The sequence below is a fragment of the Lithobates pipiens genome, unplaced genomic scaffold, assembly GCF_037356315.1.
Source record: "Lithobates pipiens isolate NorthernLeopardFrog02 unplaced genomic scaffold, aLitPip1_a1.2 Scaffold_8, whole genome shotgun sequence".
Classification (NCBI taxonomy): domain Eukaryota; kingdom Metazoa; phylum Chordata; class Amphibia; order Anura; family Ranidae; genus Lithobates; species Lithobates pipiens.
In genome coordinates, this window is record NW_027507903.1 from 647,540,069 (window position 1) to 647,558,063 (window position 17,995).

Sequence of the window (17,995 nt, forward strand, 5' to 3'; positions counted from 1 at the left end):
TGAAACAATAGAAATGAAAAAAATAATTTAAATACAGTGATTGGGGGTGCCTTTAGTCTGCCTGTAAAGTGGCGCATTTTTATAGTGTGTAGAATCTGCTGTAGCAAAACTGTAGCATGTACTCCGCAGCTGCGAGCTACTGCCGGTACCCGGCAAAAAATAAATGAAAAGTGAAGGAAACGGTTTGCGGTCCCTCCCTAGTACATACCTGGCCCTTTGTGCCCTTTAGGTTCTGTATGGATTTTAAAAGGAACCCCACACCAAAATGTAAAGAAAAAACGGCATAGCCCACCCCCCCAAATCCATAGGGCTGCTCATCCTGAACCATACCCAGCCACATGTCCTCAACATGTGGGGTGCTTTGGGGAGAGGGGCTCTGCCTTCCCCAACCCAAAGCACTTTGTCCCCATTTAACAAGAGGGCTCCCAGATCCTGGCCCCAGTGTCAAAAATAAATAAAAACAGTAGGCAGTCGTGATGTCACAAGAGGGTGGAGTGTGTCTATGGGAATGTTTGACCATTCTTCTAGAAGCGCATTTGTGAGGTCAGGCTCTGATGTTGGATGAGAAGGCCTGGCTCACAGTCTCCACTCTAATTCATCCCGTAGGTGTTCTATTGGGTTGATGTCAGGACTCTGTGCAGGCCAGTTAAGTTCCTTCACTCCAAACTCATTTATCCATATCTTTATGGACCTTGCTTTGGGCACTGATCCAAATCATTTGGTGGAGGGGGGATTATGGTGTGGGGTTGTTTTTCGGGGGTTGGGCTCGGCTCCTTAGTTACAGTGAAGGGTTCAGCATACCAAGACACTTTGGAAAAGTCATGCTCCCAACTACTGCAGACATACAGCAGACATGATGCAAGAGATGGTCAGAGACTGCAGACATGATACAGGAGAGGGTCAGAGACTGCAGACATGATACAGGAGACGGTCAGAGACTGCAGACATGATACAGGAGAAGATCAGAGATTGCAGGCTTGATACCAGAGATGGTCAGAGACGTCACTCATGATACAGGAGATGGTCAGAGACTTCAGGCATTATACAGGAGAAGATCAGACATTGCAGACATGATACAAGAGATGGTCAGAGATTGCAGACATGATACAGGAGATGGTCAGAGACAGGAGACATGATACAGAAGATGGTCAGAAACTGCAGATATGATACAGGAGAAGATCAGACATTGCAGACATGATACAGGAGATGGTCAGAGACAGCAGACATGATACAGGAGATGGTCAGAGACTGCAGACATGATACAGGAGATGGTCAGAGACTTCGGGCATGATACAGGAGATGGTCAGAGACTTCAGGCTTCATACAGGAGATGGTCAGAGACTGCAGACATGATACAGGAGAAGGTCAGAGATTGCAGACATGATACAAGAGATGGTCAGAGACTGCAGACATGATACAAGAGATGGTCAGAGACTGCAGACATGATACAGGAGAGGGTCTGAGACTTCGAGTATGATACAGGAGATGGTCAGAGACTTCAGGCATGATACAGGAGATGGTCAGAGACAGCAGACATAATACAGGAGATGGTCAGAGACTGCAGACATGATACAGGAGAAGGTCAGAGATTGCAGACAGGATACAAGAGATGATCAGATACTGCAGAAATGATACAAGAGATCAATGCATCTAAAGCGGCTTCATCAGTGCCCATCAATTGCAGCCTACCAGTGCCCACCACCAAATGCAGCCTACCAGTGCCCACCAAATGCAGCCTGCCATTGCCCACCAATTGGAACCTTCAAGTTTCCCTGGATCACACAGAGCGGCAACGATCTTCTGCTGTCACGGAGCTTGGATTTTAATCTCCCGGGAGGCCACTGTAACAAGACTGGCTCGCGGCCCCTTATAATACATATTAATGGGTGTTCCATCTACTATCACACGATCCTGTCTAGGGGGGTGGGACCTTGTTACACTGCCACCGACAACACACTCAGACCCGGCTCCGTGACACACAGCGCTCCCACTATGTGTGACAAACAAGAGGAGGAGGCGGGAGCCTGGAGGGGAGTGCTGCAGCCACAGATCAAAGCTCCATGGCAGGCGGCCTACCGGGAAATTTCCTGGTAGGCCAGTCCGGCCCCACACATCAGCAGCCACTGAAAAGAAAACGAAAAGGACCCTTGTGTCAGGAAGAGGAGCCCCCCCCCCCCCCGAGCACTGCCATGCTGGACGGGCTGCCTTACGCTCGCTCTGGTGTTCTGGATGGACACACAAGGAGAGAAGGAGGCAGGGCCGGACTGGGAATAAAAACCAGCCCTGGAAAAATGTCATACCAGCCCCATAGCATTATCATACCAGCCCAACAGCATAACTGCATTATTTTCTTGTTCATGAAAGGGAAAATCATGCATTTTAAAGCACATTTGAAGAGTGTATTATATATAGAGAAGACAGCTATGAAAGCACATAGGGCTTTATATAAATATATTAGGGATGTGCTTGGGTGTGTTCGCACACTCCACTGCGCCAATCACAATCTCTGGAGCCGCACATCAGGAAAATTTCTCACTACCTGCCATTAGCGCAGCACCGACTTCCTGGCGGGCTCTGCACGTGGAGTGTGCGAACACGCCGGAGCCCATTCCTAATATATATATATATATATATATATATATATATATATATATATATATATACATATATATATATATATATATATATATATATATATATATATATATATATATAAAAGCTAATTCCAGCTAAAGTGGTTAAAGTGGTCAATCATCGAGGGGGACCCCAGGAACTCTGGCAACATGAGGGGAGGAGGAACTCTGATGACCAGAGATCACCTTCTGCAGAAAGAATACACTAAGGTAAGGGGGGGGTGGGGTTATTGATATAAGGGGAACCTTTATATCAGTGCCTATTCTGACTCCGATTGGGGTGAAGCGATCTATCCCTTGTGAGACCTCTATGCCTGGTCCATATAAGCAGATATAATCACCGAGGACAATCCTCATCAGATAGCTTGAACTCACCAATACCGATTTCCATCCACAGATGCTTTTATTCTGAACATCAGATTACAGTAGATGACAGGATACAAACAGATGAATAGGTTGTGGTATTATGCGGTCAAAAGATGATACTGTCTGTAGCTAGGGATGAGCCGAACACCCCCCGGTTCGGTTCGCACCAGAACTTGCGAACGACCCCCGCGTTCGGTACGAACGTTAGAACCCCATTGAAGTCTATGGGACTCGAACGTTCGAATTGGAAAGTGCTAATTTTAACGGCTAATATGCAAGATAGTGTGCTAAAAAGGGTTTGGCGACCTGCCTCCTGCCTCAGGGGACATGGGTCACTGCAAAAAAAAGTTTTAAAAACTACCGTTTTGGCGGGAGCACTGATTTTAATGACGATTAAAGTGAAAAAAAAAAAGTGAAATATTCCTTTAAATATGGTGCCTGGGGGGTGTCTATAGTATGCCTGTGAAGTGCCACGTGTTTCCCGTGTTTAGAACAGTCCCTGCACAAAATGACATTAAACGGAAATAACACCATTTAAAACTGCTTGCGGTTTTAATGTTATATCTGGTTCCTGCAATATGGTTGAAAATCATTCAGAAAAATGGCATGGGTAGCCCTCCCTGCCCATTACCAGCCTATTTGGGTCTTGTACACATATTAAGGGGAACCCCGTACCCATATTAAAAAAAGGAAATGCGTGTGGCCCCCAGGCCCTATATACTCAGAACAGCAGTATACAGGCGGTGCAAACAAGACAGGGACTGTGTAGGTTTGTTGTGTTAAGTTGAATCTGTTTGTCATTTTCAACCGGTACATTTTTAAAGTGTAGCTCCAGTCAAAAAAAATATCTTTAAGCTTTTTGGAAAACATAGGGAAGGGTTATCACCCCTGTATAATTTTGTTTTGTCGTCCGTCTTTTTTCATCTCACTTGCTGCTGTCTCCTTGCGTTTGCAAGTAGGAGATGTTTGTAAGTTGGATGTTTGAAAGTAGGGGCCTGCCCTATATTATAGCGGTATGTACTGGGTACAGAGCACGCAGACAGCACGCACTATCTCCTAACACTACTGACTGCAAGCTCTATTATTAACCACTTGTTAGCCCAATGTTTGCATAAAGTGAAAGATGAAGTTATGCTGAGTAAATAGATATCAAACATGTCACTCTTCAAAATTGCACATGCCCGTGGAATGGCGCCAAACGTCGCTACTTAAAAAATCCCCATAGGCGACGCTTTAAATATTTTTTTACTGGTTACATGTTTTGAGTTGCAGAGGAGGTCTAGGACTAGAATTATTGCTCTTGCTCTAACATTCTCGGCGATACCTCACATGTGTGGCACATGCGAGCACATGGGGACATGGGCGCTTTAATTTTTATTTTATTTTTTTATTGTTCATTTTACTTTATTTTAGTTTGACATTTTTTTTCCCAAAAATATATTTTTGATCACTTTTATTCCTATTACAAGAAATGTAAACATCCCTTGTAATAGGAATATGGGATGACAGGTCCTCTTTACAGTGAAATCTGGGGGGTCAATATGACCCCACATCTCACCTCTAGGCTGGGAAGCCTGAAATAAAAAATTAAAAAAAAGATTCTGGCTTTGATCGTACTGGCGAGTTGGTAGAAGCACCAGAGGGCGGTGAGAGGTGGGGGGCGTCTATGGCTGGGTACTTCAGGGTATCACCGAGTATGGCTGGGTATCTCTGAGTATGGCTGGGTATGGCAATTTATGGCAGGGTATTACAGAGTATTGGCGGGGTATTGGCGGGGTACTACAGAGTAATAGCAGGGTACTGCAGAGTATTGGGGGTACTGCAGAGTAATGGCGGGTACTGCAGAGTATTGGGGGGTACTGCAGAGTAATGGCGGGGTACTGCAGAGTAATGGCAGGGTACTGCAGAGTATTGGGGGGTACTGCAGAGTAATGGGGGGTACTGCAGAGTATTGGGGGGTACTGCAGAGTAATGGGGGTTACTGCAGAGTAATGGGGGGTACTGCAGAGTAATGGCGGGGTACTGCAGAGTAATGGCAGGGTACTGCAGAGTATTGGGGGGTACTGCAGAGTAATGGGGGTTACTGCAGAGTAATGGGGGGTACTGAAGAGTAATGGCAGGGTACTGCAGAGTAATGGCAGGGTACTGCACTGCAGAGTAATGGCAGGGTACTGCACTGCAGAGTAATGTCGGGGTACTGCAGAGTAATGGCGGGGTACTGCACTGCAGAGTAATGGCGGGGTACTGCAGAGTAATGGCGGGGTACTGCAGAGTAATGGCGGGGTACTGCACTGCAGAGTAATGGCGGGGTACTGCAGAGTAATGGCAGGGTACTGCACTGCAGAGTAATGGCGGGGTACTGCACTGCAGAGTAATGGCGGGGTACTGCAGAGTAATGGCGGGGTACTGCACTGCAGAGTAATGGCGGGGTACTGCAGAGTAATGGCGGGGTACTGCAGAGTAATGGCAGGGTACTGCACTGCAGAGTAATGGCGGGGTACTGCACTGCAGAGTAATGGCGGGGTACTGCAGAGTAATGGCGGGGTACTGCAGAGTAATGGCAGGGTACTGCAGAGTATGCACTGGTATTGCAGAGTATTGGCAGGGAATTGAGGGGTTAAATTCGGTGAGGAGCGATGTGGGCACTGCAGATGCAGCCCACATCGCTGCTGACACCGATCTCTTTCCCCTCCGCTGTACCGATCGGTACAGAAAGGGGAGGGAGGAACAGGCGTCATAACATGACGCCGGTTTGTTTCCAAGTGATCACTCCGTCATTTGACGGAGCAATCACGTGGTAAACGGCCGCTATGAGCGGCCGTTTACCGTGATGCGCCGGGTCCTAAGGACCCGGCGGTCACGGATGCTCTCGAGTGCGCACACCTCGGGGCACGCGAGAGCAGAATTCTGGGAGGCCGTTAATTAACGGCCTCTCTGAGTTAAACAACCGCCCTGAAGCCGTTAATCGGCAATGGGCAGTTGTTAAGTGGTTAAAGCTAGATCACTAGCTATATAGGTGAGGTGAATATAGTGGTGTATACTGCAGTCAGGGCACAGACAACAACCACTACACAGCAGCAAGATAGGAAATCAGCCAAAAACGATTGGTGTGTACTGTGTTGAAGGTACACAGAACACCCACTGCTTCAGATGCAAAGTAACACACTACAGGAGGCCGCCTTAAAGGCGGCCTTATATAGTGTGGGGCGTGCACTACACAGTCTGAGCTATGATTGGCCACAGGCAGGATGCCTGTGGCCAATCATGGCTCTCCTCGCTGCCGGCGCTGCGATTGGCCAAGCATGCGGGGTCACAGTGCATGCTTGGCCAATCATCGGACAGCAATGCACTGCGCCAACGCAGTGCATTGTGGTCCGCGCGCGCGTCACTCGAATTTTGACGCGAACGGCCAAAACGTTCGGAATTCGCCGAACGCACGAACGGCCAATGTTCGAGTCGAACGTACGTTCGACTCGAACACGAAGCTCATCCCTATCTGTAGCGTACTATGCAGAGTACATGTGCCCTGCTACATGTGGCTTGTTACTCCATTGATGACACAGGAAGTACAAAAATACAGGAAGAAGGGTGGAGCATTACATCCAAAGGAAGTATGTCATAACATAAGGGAAAGACATGAAAACAGGAGCATTGCCATAAAAGGTCACTAGATGGCAGCATGTGAACTAAATATAAAACTCCATAGAAATTGATTAAGAAAACAATTATATATAAATTCTATGTCCCATTGGGGTGGCACAGACCCACCCTCAGACTGGCCTGGCGGCGCTGTCACTGACCTCCTCTCAGGTGCAATGTGCAGGGCTCAGTCAGTTGTCTCCAGCTTGGTGGCTCTGGTTTTATCTTATAGTCTCCTCTCCACAGTCCACCCACGTCTGACTTCTCACATGACCCCCACCCTGGCAGAACTCCCTCTCTTGACTCCTCTCCAAACTCCCTCAGAGACTGCAGAGATGATATAAGACAAGAGATGGTATGAGGTTGTGGACATAATACAAGAGGTGGTTAGAGGCTGCGGGCATGATACTAAAGATGGTCAGAGACTGCAGACATTTTACAAGAGACAGTCAGAGACTGCAGACATGACACAAGAGATCAATGCAGTCTCCCCAGTGCCCATCAAATGCAGCCTACCACTGTGCCCAAAATTTCAGCCTCACTGTGCCCATCAATGCAGCCTCACTGTGCCCATAATTGCAGCCTCACTGTGCCCCTCAATGTGGCCTCACTATGCCCATGAATGCAGACTCACCATAGCCTGCCCTGGATCACACACACAGCGGACATCTCCTGCTATGTGTCACGGAGCGGGGTCTGTGTGTGTTGTCGGCGGTGCTGTAACAAGGTCCTGTCCCCCTAGACCAACTTGTGTAATAGGCAGAACACTGATTCAATCAATCAGTGTTCCATCTTATCACAGCACTCCCGCTGTATGTGACAAACAAGAGGAGGAGGCGGGAGCCTGGAGCGGAGCGCTGCAGCCTGCAGCCACAGATCAAATTGGCCCCAGGGCAGACAGCCTACCGGAAAATTTCCTGGTATCCCGGTAGGCCAGTCAGGTACTGGAAGGAGGGAGAGAAGAACTCTGGCATTTTAGCGCCCCCGCCTCTGCAGCACCTGGGTGCAATGGACCTTTTGCACCTGCCCAGGATCGGGCCCAGGATCAGCCCTGCGCTGTCTCGATCTCCCAACGTGAAGCTTGACATACCAAAAAGACAGACGACTGGAGTGGTGCTGGAAGGATGTCCGATAGCAAACAACAGAGCTATGCTCTTCGTGTTACAGGTTGGAGGGTGGAACTCTGCGTGGTAGGCCACGACCTCCCCTCCAGTGTTGCGCAGAGAGGTCAGTCTTGCGTCAGGCCCGGAAAGAAGAGATCATCACACGGGCTTTCTACTTCTTTTATAGCTACTCCCAGCAATCTTCCTAAAAACAGCAAACATCCCTGGGATATGTAGTCCGGACACATAATCAGGTATAGAAATTATCTGATGGGAGAACTATTCATCCCACAGCCCTTCTGCTGGGCGCACAAATATGATGTCACCCGATACACTGAGCACTAGAGGGACAAGTACGGCTTTGAAAGGCCCAGAATACGGTGCTTTACAATTGTAGTCCATTTTGCTACACCAGTAAAGTTCATGTGCGTGTAAAGGCAGGCCTCCCAATACTTTTGGTTATATAATGGTTCAATCACTGGTTCACTGGATTTGTTTTCCTATTGGAAAGTGTAGATACAGTGCCTTGCGAAAGTATTCGGCCCCCTTGAACTTTTCAACCTTTTGCACATTTCAGGCTTCAAACATAAAGATATAAAAATGTTATTTTTTTGTGAAGAATCACCAACAAGTGGGACACAATTGTGAAGTGGAATGAAATCTATTGGATTTTTGAAACTTTTTTAACTAATAAAAAAATGAAAAGTGGGGCGTGCAAAATTATTCAGCCCCCTTGCGTTAATACTTTGTAGAGCCACCTTTTGCTGCGATTACAGCTGCAAGTCGCTTGGGGTATGTCTCTATCAGTTTTGCACATCGAGAGACTGAAATTCTTGCCCATTCTTCCTTGCAAAACAGCTCAAGCTCAGTGAGGTTGGATGGAGAGCGTTTGTGAACAGCAGTTTTCAGCTCTTTCCACAGATTCTCAATTGGATTCAGGTCTGGACTTTGACTTGGCCATTCTAACACCTGGATACGTTTATTTGTGAACCATTCCTTTGTAGATTTTGCTGTATGTTTGGGATCATTGTCTTGTTGGAAGATAAATCTCCGTCCCAGTTTCAGGTCTTTTGCAGACTCCAACAGGTTTTCTTCCAGAATGGTCCTGTATTTGGCTGCATCCATCTTCCCCTCAATTTTAACCATCTTCCCTGTCCCTACTGAAGAAAAGCAGGCCCAAACCATGATGCTGCCACCACCATGTTTGACAGTGGGGATGGTGTGTTGAGGGTGATGAGCTGTGTTGCTTTTACGCCAAACATATCGTTTTGCATTGTGGGCAAAAAGTTTGATTTTGGTTTCATCTGACCAGAGCACCTTCTTCCACATGTTTGGTGTGTCTCCCAGGTGGCTTGTGGCAAACTTTAGACGAGACTTTTTATGGATATCTTTGAGAAATGGCTTTCTTCTTGCCACTCTTCCATAAAGGGCAGATTTGTGCAGTGTACGACTGATTGTTGTCCTATGGACAGACTCTCCCACCTTAGCTGTAGTTCTCTGCAGTTCATCCAGAGTGATCATGGGCCTCTTGGCTGCATCTCTGATCAGTCTTCTCCTTGTCTGAGCTGAAAGTTTAGAGGGACGGCCAGATCTTGGTAGATTTGCAGTGGTCTGATACTCCTTTCATTTCAAAATGATGGCTTGCACAGTGCTCCTTGGGATGTTTAAAGCTTGGGAAATCTTTTTGTATCCAAATCCGGCTTTAAACTTCTCCATTACGGACCTGCCTGGTGTGTTCCTTGGTCTTCATGATGCTCTCTGCGCTTTCAACAGAACCCTGAGACTATAACAGAGCAGGTGCATTTATACAGAGACTTGATTACACACAGGTGGATTCTATTTATCACCATCAGTCATTTAGGACAACATTGGATCATTCAGAGATCCTCGCTGAACTTCTGGAGTGAGTTTGCTGCACTGAAAGTAAAGGGGCTGAATAATTTTGCACGCACCACTTTTCAGTTTTTTATTTGCTAAAAAATTTTAAATTATCCAATAGATTTCGTTCCACTTCACAATTGTGTCCCACTTGTTGGTGATTCTTCACAAAAAATTAAAATTTTATATCTGTATGTTTGAAGCCTGAAATGTGGCAAAAAGTTGAAAAGTTCAAGGGGGCCGAATACTTTCGCAAGGCACTGGTATGTTGGGCCCATCACAATTATGCATTATGGCAAAACACACCTTGTTATCATGTATTCCTGCAATGCACCTACTTTACAATGCATATTCCAGGGTTGTGGTGTGTTGTGTTACTAAAAAAGAGTCAGGTGAGTTGGCGGTCTATTCACAATTGGTTACCTCAACGCAATGCACATTACCACTCTACAATGCATCTCTAAAGTGTAAATCAGCCCTTAATGTCTTCAGAGGAAGCATTAGGTTTTACCGTGTTAGGGTAAATGGGCAAACCCCTTTTTGTTTTAAACATATTTAATTAATCCTCCAATCAATGTGTACTATTCCATACATTAGTTATAAAGGGAGACACTGTTATTTGGTGTTACAGGTATTAGAAGCTTCCTATCTGATACTAAAGGCCAAACAGCAGGAAGATGGACCGTCTCTGTACTCTGGGGGAGAAATAGTCAAGTTACAGGTGAAGGAGAAAAGAGACCGGCAGAAAAAAAGGAAAGAATGTAAAGAAATCCCTGCAAGATGGCGGACAAGAAAAAAAAAAAAAGAATAATCAAGAAGCACTTTACAACTTTTCAAGCACAAGTGTGCCAATGGGTACCCGGGATGGTTCTGGATCCCAGCAATGCCCCCAGGCAGAGTAAATAAAATATGAAGCAATATAGAAGAAAATCAGCAATAGCAGCCTACACCTCACTTACTTTCACCTAACCAGACCCCCCCAACCACCCCAGATCCCGAATGATGGTACTAGGCTCAGACTCCATGTAACCACACTTCTTTTTACCACGTTGCAGCCATGTCCACCTTTCACCTCAGCGCACTTACGCTGCCCATAGATGGGTAGAAATTTGAATGAAATGTTTTTAGGAAAAGAATGTTCTAAGATAGTTTGTTCATTTTTCTAATCATCAAATTGATGTTCGTTTTCAACCGAAGTGATGAGAAAAGTCAATGGAGCTGGATGGAAATTTTTTCTCAAAGGAACAAATTTCAAACAGCTTATATGGTTTTCATTCTGTAAAGTCCATTCATTCCAAAATCCAATATTAAATATGGATGAGCCAAACACCCCCTCCCCCCCCCCCCCCGGTTCGGTTCGCAGCAGAACATGCAAACAGGCAAAAAATTTGTTCGAACGCCGTTAAAGTTTATGGGACACAAATATGAATAATCAAAAGTGCCCATTTTAGAGGCTTATATGCATGGTATTGTCATAAAAAGTGTTTGGGGACCCGGGTCCTGCCCCAGAGGACAAGTATCAATGCAAACAAAAAGTTTTAAAAACTGACGTTTTTTCAGGAGCAGTGATTTTAATAAAGCTTAAAGTGAAATAATAAAAGTGAAATATTCCTTTAAATTTTGTACCTGGGGGGTGTCTATGACTGTAAAGTGGCGCATGTTTACCGTGTTTAGAACAGTCCGAAAACAAAATTACATTTCTAAAGGAAAACAAGTCATTTAAAAGTACTCGCAGCTATTAATGAATTGTCGGTCCCGGCAATACACATAAAAGTCATTGATAAAAACGGCATGGGATTCCTCCACAGTCCATTACCAGGCCCTTTGGGTCTGGTATGAATATTAAGGGTAACCCCAAACCAAAATTAGAAAAAAAAAAAAAAAATTGCGTGGGGGTCCCCCCAAATTCCATACCAGGCCCTTCAGGTCTGGTATGGATATTAAGGGGAACCCCGCGCCAAAAAAAAAATATGCTGTGGGGTACCCCCAGAAATCCATACCATACCCTTATTTGAGCACGCAACCTGGCAGGCCACAGGAAAAGAGGGGGGACGAGAGAGTGCCCCCTCCTGAACCGTACCAGGCCACATGCCCTCAACATGAGGAGGATGTCCCCATGTTGATGGGGACAAGGGCCTTATCCCCACAACCCTTGCCCGGTGGTTTTGGGGGTATGCGGGCGGTGGCTTATCAGAATCCAGAAGCCCCCTTTAACAAGAGAACCCCAGATCCCACCCCCCGTGTGAATTGGTAATGGGGTACAAGTACCCCTACCATTTCAGAAAAAAGTGACAACAGCCGATTTTTGACAATTCCTTTATTAATGTCTTATTTTTTTTCTGCTTCTTGTCTTCCTTCGGTTTTCTTCTTATGCCTCCATCTTGTTCTTCCCCCGCTTCTTCCTCCGGTCCTCTGCTTCTTCCTCCGGTCTTCTCCTCCGGCATCTTCCTCCGGCTTCTCTGCCCTTGTCCTCCGGACGATCTGCCTTAATGGGAGTGTCCCGCTGTGTGACAATTCTGTTCTTCCGCCCCCTCTGACGCACAGGGACTTCCCTATGGCTTTCCCTGTGAGGTCAGAGGGGGCGGGGTCACCCATTTACGTAAACGGGTGACCCCGTCCCCCTCTGATGCACGGGGACTTCCCTATGGCTTTCCCCGTGGTGTCAGACGGGGCCCCGCATAGGGAAGTCCCCGTGCGTCACAGCTAGGCGGGGTCTCCCATTTACGTAAATGGGTGACTCCGCCCCCTCTGACACCATGGGGAAAGCCATAGGGAAGTCCCTGTGTGTCAGAGGGGGCGGGGTCCCTGGGTGGCCCCACCCTCAGTTATATAAGAACTGTCAGAAAAACAGAAGCATCACACAGCGGGACACTCCCATTTGAGGCAGATTGTCCAGAGAACGAGGGCGGGGAAGCTGGAGGAAGATGCCGGAGGATAAGACCGGAGGAAGAAGCAGATGACCAGAGGAAGATAGAGGAAGAAGTGGGGGAAGAACAAGATGGAGGAAGAAGAAGAAAACTGAAGGAAGACCAGAAGAAGATGGAAGACGAAGTGGGGAAAGAAGAAGACATTAATAAAGGAATTGTCAAAAACCGGCTATTGTCTTTTTTAACATTTTTTACACTTTTTTTGTGAAATAGTAAGGATACAGGGGGGGCTGGGATCTGGGGGTCCCCTCCTTAAAAGGGGCTTCCAGATTCCGATAAGCCCCCCACCCGCATACCCCCACAACCATTGGGCAAGGGTTGTGGGGATGAGACCCTTGTCCCCATCAACATTGGGGCATCCTCCCCATGTTAAGGGCATGTGGCCTGGTACGGTTCCGGGGGAGCCTGGAGTAGTTGAGCCTGGAATGCAGGGAGCGGCCCCTCGTATCCCCTGGCTAATGAACCCCTGGAGATGGAGACAGGTATTCAAAAGTTCAGGGGGCACAAGTGCCTGGCAGGTAGGACTGGTCCGGATAAGCAGCTGGGCACCGACAGCAAGTTGGTAGAGCTGATGGTACTTGACTGTAGCAGGCAGGCACAAGTGCGGAGACTGGCTGGTAGGTGAGCATCAGGAAACACAGGAACCCCAACAGGTAAACAGGAACAGCGGAGTCGGGTACAGGCCGGGTCAGCAGGAATCGATCAGCAAGGTACAAGAGGATGAGGCGGAGACGTGGTCAGACAAGCAGAGGTCGTAGGCAGGCAGCAATGGATCAAGGTCAAAGAACAAGCCGGGTATCAAGGATCAAGGTAACAGGTACTGGTACAGGAAGCAAGGTCACGGACACGCTGTAGACTGGACAGCACGGATGGAAGGGAGCCAGTGACTTAAGAAGACCTTAGGGCGCCAAACGGACGTACGACGGGTCAGCGCGCCCCCGCGAGTAGACGTGCTCCCGTTCGTGACCCACGTGCGTGTGCGCGCTCGTTCGTGTTGACGCGAGTGCGTTCGTTGGCTTTAGCGCGCGTCAAAGGGAAACGACTGGCTCTCCACGACAGGTCTCTACGGGTAAGTCTCCTGTGTATGGCCGAAACGTCAGAGTGATCGTGACAGACGCTCTCTCGTCCCCCCTCTTTTCCTGTGGCCTGCCAGGTTGCGTGCTCGGATAAGGGTCTGGTATGAATTTTTGGGGGGACCCCAATGCCATTTTTTTATTTTGGTGCGGGGTTCGAAATTTGGGGGGATCCCCACGCAATTTTTTTTTTTTTACATTTTGGTTCAGGGTTCCCCTTAATATTCATACCAGACCCAAAGGACCTGGTAATGGACTGGTGGGGGAATCCCATACAGTTTTTATCAATTACTTTTATGTGTATTACCGGGACCGTCAATTCATTAATAGCCGTGGGTACTTTTAAATGACTTTTTTTTTCTTTAGAAATGTCATTTTGCTCTCAGACTGTTCTAAATACAGGAAACATGCGCCACTTTACAGGCATACTATAGACACCCCCCAGGTACGAAATTTAAAGGAATATTTCACTTTATTGTTTCACAAGCATTATTAAAATCACTGCTCCTGAAAAAACATCAGTTTTTAAAACTTTTTATTGCATTGATACATGTCCCCTGGGGCAGGACCCAGGTCCCCAAACACTTTTTATGACAATAACTTGCATATTAACCTTTAAAATGAACACTTTTGATTTCTCCCATAGACTTTTAAAGGGTGTTCCGTGGCTTTCGAATTTGCCGTGAACACCCCAAATTGTTTGCTATTTGGTCAACGGGTGAACAGCCAATGTTCGACTCGAACAGACAGCCCATATCTAATGTTAAAAGGAAACAAAATCTTTGGAGAATGTTCTGAGAATTTTCTAATGAATTTTCCTAAGAATTTTTGTTCAAAATGATAACTGTCTACAGCCAGCGTTTCTGTGCCTTGTTTCTCCTTTACACCCGTCTTTCCCCCTTTATCTCTTCTAATGTTAGGAGGTGTGATTATCATTACTACTGTGAGAAATCCTCCCTCCTCTGTACTCTGATCTCTGTTTCAAATTTCACTGATCCAGCCCAGCCTCGCCCTGTGTAGGAGGAAGTGACCCTCCCAACTGCATTCTTCTCCGGTGTCAGAGAACTTCATTTCATTTCCTCGTCTGCTGTCAGCGATGGCGTCTTCTGATCTAAGAGCTGAGTTGGAATGTTCCGTCTGTCTGAACATTTATACAGATCCTGTAGCCCTGAGATGTGGACACAACTTCTGCCGGGTCTGTATTGATCGTGTGCTGGATACACAGGAGAGGTCTGGAGGATATTCCTGTCCTGAATGTAGAGAGACGTTTCCGGCTCGGCCTGCACTGCAGAGGAACATAACACTACGTAACATAGTGGGGAATTTCCTGTCTGCTCAGCCACATCAGGAGGAGTCCGGGGTCTTCTGTACTTACTGTGTGGACTCTCCTGTACCTGCTGTTAGATCCTGTCTGCACTGTGAAGTTTCTCTGTGTGATAAACACCTGAGAGTCCACAAAAAGTCCCCAGAACACGTCTTATGTGACCCCACCTTGTCCATGGAGAGCAGGAAATGCTCCGTCCATAAGAAGATCCTGGAGTATTACTGCACTGAGGATAATTCCTGTGCCTGTATGTTGTGTGTGATTGGAGGACATAAAGGACATGAGATGGAGTCACTGGATGAGGCATCTGAGAAGAAGAAGAAGACACTGAGGAATGTTCTGCAGAAACTTCTGACAAAGAGAGAGGAGACGGAGGAAAGAGTCCAGAGTCTGCAGGAACACAGGAGGAAAGTAGAAGAAGAAGCAGCTGGTGACACCGAGAGAGTCACTGTCCTGTTTAGAGATCTCGGGAGACGTCTGGAAGACCTGGAGATGAGAGTCCTGAGGGAAATCTCCGGGAGGGCAGAGCGGATCTCCATCTCCATCCGGGATCTGGAAATAAAGAAGGAGGAGCTGTCCAGGAAGTTGCGTCACATTGAGGAGCTGTGTAACGTGACGGATCCACTGACTGTCTTACAGGAATCAGACACAGGTGACTTGTGTGATACTGAGGATGGAGATAATGAGGACAGAGAGAGACATGAGGAGCTCCTCCATGATGGAGGGGGTCTGGGTGTGCATGGGATATCACACACATTACACACATTATCTGATATAATAACAGAGATAAATGTATCCTCCTATATACAGGGAGCTGCAGACATATTACTAGATGTAAATACAGCTGGTAATGATTTCCATATATCAGATGACAGGAAAACTGTATCCTGGTCAGATAGAAAACAGAATCGTCCAGAAACACCAGAGAGATTTCAGGATTGTTCTCAGGTGTTGAGCAGTCGGAGTTTCTCCTCAGGGAGACATTACTGGGAAGTGGATGTCGGGGGATCAGATGGATGGATAGTCGGGATGTGTTACCCCAGTATAGACAGGAGAGGAGGATGGCAGTCACTGATTGGATGGAATAACAAGTCCTGGGGTTTGTACAGGGGGGGTGATCAGTATGGGGTGATACATGACAGTAAACTGATCCTCTTACCCCCCAATATCTCCAGTAACAGAGTCAGGATATATCTGGATTATGAGGTCGGACGGATCTCCTTTTATGATCTGTGTGACCCGATCCGACATCTCCACACCTTCACCACCACCTTCACTGAGCCCCTCCATGCTGGGATACGTATATGGAGAGGTTTTATAGAGATATGTGGAGGGAATCAGAGACTGATGACATCACAGGGAGGATGGATAGGATTGGTGGAGTATGCAACCAATAGAATAAAGCAGTGGGTGGGGCTTTAGTCTGTATATGGCTGTTTCTTTACTATAAATAACAATAAGTGAGATTTCTCCCTCTAACACCGATCACTGTGATTGGGTAGAATATCTGTCCAGTTACTGCAGTAACATGTTCCTAGTGAGGAGAGGTGTGGTCTATATAATGATCTACCTATTATCTATCTATCTATCTATCTATCTATCTATCTATCTATCTATCTATCTATCTATCTATCTATCTCATGACAATCTGACATATTGATTTCTCTGTAATTGTTAATCAGAAATGTATCAGAGCGTGTGACATCAGCAATCACTGTGATTGGATAGGATGTGGTCGCCTCTCCTCTCTTTCCTTCTCCTATTCCATGAAATCTATAATAGAAGAGGGAAAAATCAATGTAATAATCTCAGAGGAAACATATGAAGAAATAATCCCCAGATTTGCTATCGAAAATAATGTGATTTATCACTAATATAATGATATTACTATAATAATGTACGATTAATAGAACTGGAATGTGTCCTCAATATAATGTGTCCCCATAGAATGGATCACCAATACAATTCTATTGGATCACTTTTATAATGGATCCTAATATAAGGTATCATTGTGATGGTGTATCTTATAATCATTAGGGAAGGAGATATATATTTTTTCTCTATTTCTATTATACATTACTGTATCTCACAAAAGTAAGTACACCCCTCACATTTTCGTAAATATTTTCTTCTATCTTTTCATGTGACAACACTGAAGAAATGACACTTGTCTACAATGTAAAGTAGTGAGTGTACAGCTTGTATAACAGTGTAAATTTGCTGTCCCCTCAAAATAACTCAACACACAGCCATTAAAGTGGTTATAACCCTTACAACACACTTTGACCTACAGGTAAGCCTAGATTAAGGCTTACCTGTAGGTCCATGAAATATCTCCTAAACCTACACGGTTTAGGAGATATTTGCCGAAAGACAGGCACTGTTGTGTATGGTGCATGCGCCGTAGACAGCGGCGTGCAGGCGCACTGAGCGCGGCACCCGTCAACGGCGATATGCCGCGCGTGGCGGCTCCTGTGCACATGCGCGGGAGTGATGTCATCGCGGCTTCGCCAAATGACAGCGGCGGAGCAGCGAGACCCACCGAGAAGATGGATGCTCCGGACTACAGGGGACAGCGGTGACATCGCTGACTCCTGTGTCAGGTAAGTGCAACATAATGGACTACTATGCGATACATAGTAGTCCATTATGCTTTACCTTTGCAGGGAATGAAAGAGGAAGTAAATTAGGGTTTACTTCCTCTTTAACCACTTATGGACCGAGCCTCTTTCTGAGATTTGGTGTTTACAGGTTAAAAGTTACAAGTTTTTTTTGCTAGAAAATTACTTAGAACCCCCAAACATTATATATATATATATATATATATATATATATATATATATATATTTTTTTTTTTTTTTCTAACACCCTAGAGAATAAAATGGCAGTCGTTGCAATACTTTCTGTGACACCGTATTTGCGCAGAGGTCCTACAAGCGCACTTTTTTGGAAAAAATACACTTTTTTGAGTTAAAAAAATAACACAACAGGAAAGTCAGCCCAATTTTTTCTTTATATTGTGAAAGATAAAGTTACGCTGAGTAAATTGATA

At 46.2% G+C, this 17,995-nt stretch overlaps 1 protein-coding gene across 1 annotated transcript; it reads left to right on the top strand.

Annotated features, from left to right (window-relative positions):
* The first annotated feature begins 14,682 nt into the window (after positions 1-14,682).
* On the top strand, positions 14,683-17,735 carry LOC143961689 (E3 ubiquitin-protein ligase TRIM39-like). Its single transcript, XM_077471007.1, has one exon. It carries the CDS (start codon positions 14,716-14,718, stop codon positions 16,363-16,365), a length of 1,650 nt encoding a protein of 549 aa, XP_077327133.1. The 5' UTR covers positions 14,683-14,715; the 3' UTR covers positions 16,366-17,735.
* The last annotated feature ends 260 nt before the right edge of the window (positions 17,736-17,995 follow it).